The sequence below is a fragment of the Solanum pennellii genome, chromosome 9 (genome assembly GCF_001406875.1).
Source record: "Solanum pennellii chromosome 9, SPENNV200".
Taxonomy (NCBI): Eukaryota; Viridiplantae; Streptophyta; class Magnoliopsida; order Solanales; family Solanaceae; genus Solanum; species Solanum pennellii.
Genome location: NC_028645.1, coordinates 15,132,624 through 15,140,276, shown reverse-complemented (window position 1 = coordinate 15,140,276; position 7,653 = coordinate 15,132,624). Strand labels below are relative to the sequence as shown.

Here is a 7,653-nt window from a genome sequence, read left to right as displayed (position 1 = left end):
AGGAGGGAGGGGGGAGGGAGGGAGGGAGAGAGAGAGAGAGTGAAATAGCGATTCTCACAATTTTGCCCTCTTTTTTTGCTTCTGCCAACTTCTGATCCCAGCTTTCTTTTGTAGTAATAAGGGACACATTTCCACCAGCAAACTCGACATTATGGGTAGAATCATCACCATCACTTGTGGAGTGTGACTTGATACAGGGAAAAAGGCTACGTACCTGGAAAAATAACGTACAATATAACATAAAAGCTCTTTCATGCTATGGAATCCAATTCATTCATCAACAAAGAAATAGTGTTATATAGATAAACATATTGATCAATCTGCAAATAAGACTTAAAAGACTGATCAAGGTTCAACTCATTTTTTACTTTTTGTGTATAGTAGGTGGTTTTGATGTTTCAGGATAAAAGGTCTATGTTTTCTGCTTCCCATCAATCAAATTTCCATGGTTGTTATGGGTGCTATATGTTTGGGTTGTTAAACTTTCAAGATTACGTCCTGGGTAGTAGACCCCAGAGCTTTGCTCCAGTGGTAAGAGCTACGCATGTGATGTGTTGGTTAAGCACACATCATGGATTCAAATCTTAACGCAAGAAAAATCCTGGTATTTAGTGGACCGAGTGTAGAAGGGTGCACCCAATATCGACTGGGTTTCGAACTGTGTGTCATTCTTTTCTCAGGGATTTCTTGGTCATTAAAAAAAGGTTGCCAAGATACATCTTTTCTCATTATATGCAGGCTTCAGCTATATAATTTTACATTTTTTTCCTTTCAGCAAGGGTGATCACAACCATTATGCAACTCTGTTTCTGAAAGTTCTAGTTGAGAAAGCACAATAAAGTGCAATATTTAAGTTTCAGAGAACTCTATATCTATACTATATAAAAATCATGAACTCCTTAACTTGAATGTTAACTAACTATAATACCCTCAACTAAAAACACCCCCTAACTTGAATATTAACGTGCAATAATATCCCAAACTAAAAACACCCTCTAACTTGAATGCCAACAAAAAAACATCCAATTTAATATTTTTCTATATTTTATAGTTATATTTATTTATTTATATTATATTAAAAACAGGCACCTTTTCACATTAGAAGGTTGGGACTTATTTCAAGGATTGTGACTTTTTTGAAGAGTTGTGACTTTTCGAAGGATTGTGGTTTTTTCGATAAGACACAATAAATACTTGTTCATGCTACTCTTTGTTGGCTGGTTTCCTGTCAATTTTAAACTATCAGTTTTCTAAGTGTGATTTGTAGTTGTTGCTTAAGTTCGAAGGTCAATAGAATTTAAGGAATCATTGAGATGCCCTTTTCAAGGGAATAGTGTCCCTTTTTATAGGATCGAGCAAGGTTTAAATAGCCTACAAGATTTTTTATCTCTACCTAACCATCTCAAATTAAATCATAATGAGGACAAAAGTAGAACTACCAAGATAATGTATATTTTTTTCACATAAAGTAAAATTTACTTATGAAAACACTATAGCATTAGAAGTCATGATCTACGAAATATACAAGACTTGAAAATATGTTCCTTTCAAATTCAAAGTTAGTGCACATTTTATAATGACTCTTTTATAGTTTAATTGCTTCATGGAAAAAAAATTATTATTTCCTTAAGTAATGATGCATTTTGTAATTGTAATCTGATAAATATACACATTGCTAAGCCTCCCCACCCCCTAAAAAATGAATAGGATGACACATAATTTTGAAAGCTTGTATTGGTCATGATTAAATTTGATTGTGCATCAAATTTTTCTGCAGGGGGACCTTTGTGAGGGACTTTGACAAATTACTTTTCAATTATTCTTTGTATTGTGAAGGAACATTTTGACGTGCCAGACAACAGTTGATTCGTCTTAGATATATCACATATACATAATTTGATATACACATGAAACAAACGTATCAAAAAACTAGTAGACTGAAGTTTGGATAAAGATGTTCTGATGCTAAAATAAAAAGAAAATAAAATGATAGTCAAATTACTAGAAGAAGACTCAAAAAAGAATCAAGAAGTGTATGATGAGAAATATTGGAGTCCATCAGCATATTAAAATCTGAAGTTGACTAGTACCAAAGATCAACAATAAGAAAAAATGCACCAATTTTGGATGTCTTGAGAAGAAATGACATTTGCTTAAAATATTACTCGCCTTTGTCAAATGTCACTAGGAATACACTTGGTTCTTTTTTATTGTTAACTAGGAAAAAATTGCTGAGCAGGTGACTAACAGAAAAAAGAGACCAACACTATCCATCGAAAGGACAAAAGTAAACGGCTTATTGGATTTCTTTTATGGTGAGAGCTGTTGTCAAGCTGCCTCAGAAGTGTAATGATGTTCCTTATGTATCCAGATGCTGAGAGACAAGATGAAATTCCTTTATAATGTAGATTATTAGGAATCACAATTGATATTAATTTAGCGAGCTCATAAGACGGCAAATACATTATTACTTTTGTTTGGTAGACCGGGCATACACCAAAAATTGGTTTGTCGCATTATAATTCTGTGATTGACTTGATCTTTGCTTTGTTTACTCTGTTTCCACGTTAGCTCTGGAATTTCTTTGAGAGCTTTCTATTCTATTCTTACTCTGGGCGAACTTGAGAGCCATTTACCTACGCAATAAGACTACAAGGAAGAGTTGTGACTGTCAGGATAATAGAACAATAACAACATGCCCAGTGTAATCCCACAAGTGGGGTATGGGGAGGGTTGTGCTGTACACACTTACCCCTACAAAAATATAGAGGTTGTTTTAGTCTTTTCCATGGACCTTGCCACCTTGGTTCAATTGAAAGCATTACAAAGCAATTCGGATAAAAACAAGGGGTAGTGAAGAAACCAAGACAAAATGCTAAAATAAACATGACATAGCATACTAAAAACAGGACAATCACCACCACAAATTAATATGATAATTGAAGTGCTAAAAACGGTAAATAGTAACAGAAGTGGAATAATAAGAAACTTCCAATGTAATCCTACGACTAATAGTATGAAGGACTAAGCAAGACAACTTACAAACTACCAAACTAACCCTCTACCCTAATTTGTGTCCTCCATAATCTTCTAAGATCATATCCTTGGTAAGTTGGAGCTATGTCATGTCTTGTCTAATCACCTCTCCCCAATAACTTTTTTGTGTACCTCTCCCTATCATGTAACCATCCATAATCAACCTTTCACAGCTCCATACTGGTGCATATGTACATCTCCCCTTCACATACTCAAACAATCCAAGCGACTAAACCTCAGTTCCCACGTATTATCCTCCATTGAGACCATCCTAGCCTTTCGCATATACCTTTATTTCTAATCTTATCTCTCCTATTGTGTCCACACACCCAACTCAGCATACTCATTTCCGCAACTTACAATTTCTATACATGGGAGTTTTTGAGTGGTCAACATTTTGTTCCATAGAACATAGCCTGTCTAACTAATTTGCCTTTAAGTTTGGTGGCACCTTCATATCACATAAGACACAGATACGAGCCTCCAATTCATCCACTCTGAATTTGCCAGAAGATTCCATACCATTCCTAGTATTTTAGCTGGCTTGGGGAGGATGCATCAATAACCAAATTAACTAATGCAAAACAATTAAAAGGCAAAAGCACTTAACAAATTGTTATTTCTAATATACAAGCTTTATATTTTACTGGGTCTTTCCTTTTCCAAGGCGTGCTCCTTTGTTAGAAAAACACATGAGTGAGGAGAAAGGAAAGGCACAAAAAGAGATGGAGAAAGCCAATTGAACACAAACAAAGTAGATGCATAAACTCCACTGTGGGATACGTCTTTCTTGTAGAAAAAGTTACCGTATCAGAGATCCCCATGTTAAAAGGACACCAATACAACTTCCAATCTAAAGCAGCAGTAACCTGAAGACGATATCAATTCAAAATCCAGTAGCTGAAACCTGAAACGATGATGAGGCATAAATTAAACAAACAAGGTCAGGCTTCAGACAACATTAAAACAAACAGTTCCTACTGAATATTACTAAATTTAACCCCCATACAAGCAAACTATAAGGTTCTTGACTTAAAACTAAAAAACCCCATTTTTTTTCTTTAAATCTACTTTTCATGACTATACAGGAATAATTAACCTAAAGATTAGAACTTCAATACATATTGAGGATGATAACAATTGCATAATAAACATACCTGAATAATTAATGTGAAGAAACCCTGAGGGAAGGAAAATTAGGTGAGGGATTAAGAGAGGGATAAATGGGTTTATGAGATTTATGAAAAAATTGTTTGATTTTGACGAGACGAATACCAAAATGATGATGATGCCTTCTCACGCGCTTTCCCACCCATTAACCCAAACATCTTTATCTTCATTTCTCAAAATTAACCACCAACTGATTTATTTTAATCCAACTAAATAATTTACTCTCTCGGTTTAAAAGAAAAAATATTTCTATTTTCTTTTTAGTATGTTTTGAAAAGAACGATACTTTCCTTTTTTGATAATATTTTAATTTTAATTTTTCACCTGACATGTTTAAGACTATAAAATTAAATGACATTTTGATATATTTGACATAATATTAATTTAGAAACATAAGATTAAAAAGTATTTTTTTCTTTTTTTAAACTCTGTTTTAAGTCAAACTAGGTGGTCCTTTTATAAACGGAGGGAGTACTTCTTTAAAAGATAATGATTTTCTTTCTTTTAGTTTGTTTTTTAAAAAAATGATGTCATTTTTTAGTAACATTTTAATTTCAGTTTTTCATGTAATATTAAAACTATAAGATCAAAAGGATAATTTTATACATTTGATATAACTTTAACTTAAATTAGATAATTCAAAATTCTTCTTTATTTACTTAAAATACGTATTAATTAGATCAAATTATTATTTATAAAACGAAGAAATAGGATTTAACAATTCACCTATTAATTACTCATCATTTCATTTCATTTCATTAATAATATATACATATCAAATGTTTCATCTCTTACTTCTTATTTATTATTTATATGTGTTTTTACAAAAAGTAAATGGTTCTTAGCATATGTCATTTCACACAAATCAACATAATATCTTTCTTATTTAATCCTTTGAAAACTATTTCCTTTGTTTAATAATAATTGTGTATTATACTATTTTAAATTGCACATCAATATTTATTTATTTTATAAAATTAATGGATAATTTTATATTTATTTTTTATTTTATTCGTATCATTAATTATAATTATTTTTCTATTACATTTTAAGTATTTTGATCAGATGAAATATTAGACTTGAAATTTTAAATTTGACTATTATGAAAAAAAATTAAATAATTAATTTATATTTATTAGTCAATTTAATTAATTAATTGAAACTAATTTATATTTATTTATTGAAACTTGACCCCATAATTTATTGAATAAAAATATAACAATAAACTCAAATAATCTCTTATTGGGCTTGAAATTTAAAATGATAATATATAAATAAAAGGAAAAATCCTTTAAATAAAAAGGAAAATTGTATATAATAGCAAACTAATAACCTAAAATAAATGGAGTAGCTAGGGTTTGATTTAATTGTGCTCCATAGCAAACGTTTGCAAAAAATTGCCAGGCCCCTCTCTCCCAAATATCTCGCTCGCCACTCTCCTTCAATCTCTTGCTCACTTCCTCACTTTTTATACAAATACAAGTGTATAAAAATTGTTTCTAATTGTATAAAGCAGAGAAAATTGTATAAATACATATATTTTGTTCCCCTCTCTCCCCTCTTCCAGATCTCGCTCTCCACTCTCCCAAATCTCGCTCGCTACCCTCGCTTTTCTCACTTATACAAACAGAAGCAAAATATATAAAGTGCGTTTCTGTTTGTATAAAGCGTGAGAAAATTGTATATACACATGCAAGTACATATATTTTCGTCCTATACACTTATAATTATACAATAAAAATACTCTCCTGCCCAGTTTCTTTTGCTTTTCTCTCTTTCTCGTTTTATACAATTTTCAAATTGTATCTAATTTCTCTCTTTCTCGTTTTATACAATTCGATTCAATTGTATATTTCTTGTCAAGTCTCTTTTATCTTGCTCTCTTTCTTATTTTATACAAATTCAAATTGTATATAATCGTTCAATACACCTATAACAATACAAATCGTTTTATACACTTCGTTTTTATACAGTTCTCTGCCCAAGTGTCTTTCTCTTTCTTGTTTTATACACTTCGTTTTATACAATTTGCTTCAACTGTATATGTATAACGAATTATACAGTTTCGATGTCTGCTATGGAGCGCAATTATGCAAACTTTGCTATAACATACGAATATAAATTTTTTATTTGATATATGTGAAAGTTGCCCTAAATAAAAACAAAAGAATTGTAAAATGTGTCAAGTTTATTAACTATTCTCTCTGTGCTAATTTTATAAAAATCAAACAATTTAAATTTCACTAATTTCTATATGAATTTTCAAATTTTTTAATATAAAATTTATATATCTCTAGTTTGACTCATATTTACCGTTTGTGTTTAATTATACAAGCTAAAAACTAGGAAATGTACCATGTGATATTTGTATACAATATTTGAATAGTGATAACTATCCAATGTTCACGTGCATAATAGAAAAATCGGACAACTTGTTTGACTTGTCTTTTTTTCTTGGTACTTATTTGACTTCTTTTTTTTTTTTTGTACTTGTATTGTCTGTACTAGTTTGAACATATAAATATAATAATAATTAAAGGCAGGTAAGTTATATTTAATTTATTTTATATTTGGGCTAGGAACTATTCTATCATAGTAGAATTGATATTAATCTGGTTGATTTTTATTTTTAAAATTTAAGTTGAGGATATTTTAGTCAATGTGTGTTAGTAGCTCAAATTATGTGTCTAAATCTGCTCCTCACTATTGTAGGTGTCATTAAATATGTTGCCAACAGATAAATTGTAATTGTAAAGTTTTACATTCTTCTCTGATTTATTTGGCTTAAATTTCTCTTTTCTTTTGTAATTTATTCAGTTATTCTTAATAATTGTTTGGGTTGCCTGAAGGATTTTATAACTATAAAGTTGAGAAATTCTTCTCAATTTATAAGTCACCTTAAAAATCGATTAATCTGGACAAAATTAGAATCTGATTTGAGAAGAGAGAGAGAGGGAGGATTTAAGGAAAAGTGAGATCAATTTCTAAAAGTTCAACAAATCACCGCAGTAACTATGAATCAGTTGAATTATCCTCTCCGTATGGAACTCTTTTCTCTATTTGGATTTGAATTCATCAGTGACATTTGTTTAATTTTTGAATTTTGGTGAATATTTGCTTCTCCGTGATGTTTACATGTCTGCTTACTAACAACAATTCTTTTTGTTTTTAGTTTTAATATGGTAATTTCATCGGCATGAGCTGTTTGAAAGTATTGTGAAATGTCTGTTTGACAAAATGCATGAACAAAACCTCTAGATCAGTAGATAACTCTACCATTTGGGTTGATTTATTATATATAGAAAATTATTTTTATGTCTTGTGATATTTGAACTGACGTCGAGCAATTGTTGAGTTTAAGATATGTTTGAAATAGCAGAAAATGTAGGTACAAAATTTGTTAATGGGTATGCAAGAAGTTAGAAGGTTATAAATGCTAATGCCCCC

The 7,653-nt window shown here is 30.7% G+C and overlaps 1 protein-coding gene and 1 long non-coding RNA gene across 2 annotated transcripts in view; both read right to left on the bottom strand.

The window, feature by feature from the left end:
• The window catches only part of LOC107029179 (thioredoxin H9-like), a 9,182-nt gene extending 4,819 nt beyond the window's left edge, over positions 1-4,363 (bottom strand). The window contains exons 1-3 of the mRNA XM_015230530.2: positions 4,194-4,363; positions 3,843-3,943; positions 59-214 (exon numbers count right to left, since the gene is read on the bottom strand). Of these exons, the coding sequence (XP_015086016.1) occupies positions 59-214; positions 3,843-3,860 (174 nt within the window). The 5' untranslated portion in view covers positions 3,861-3,943; positions 4,194-4,363. The remainder of the gene's footprint in view (positions 1-58; positions 215-3,842; positions 3,944-4,193) is intronic.
• Positions 2,149-3,836, bottom strand: LOC114073985. Its single transcript, XR_003574472.1, has 2 exons — positions 2,472-3,836; positions 2,149-2,374 (listed from the first exon to the last, which is right to left on the bottom strand). It is a non-coding gene; the product is annotated as an uncharacterized LOC114073985 (long non-coding RNA).
• Positions 4,364-7,653: the final 3,290 nt, after the last annotated feature.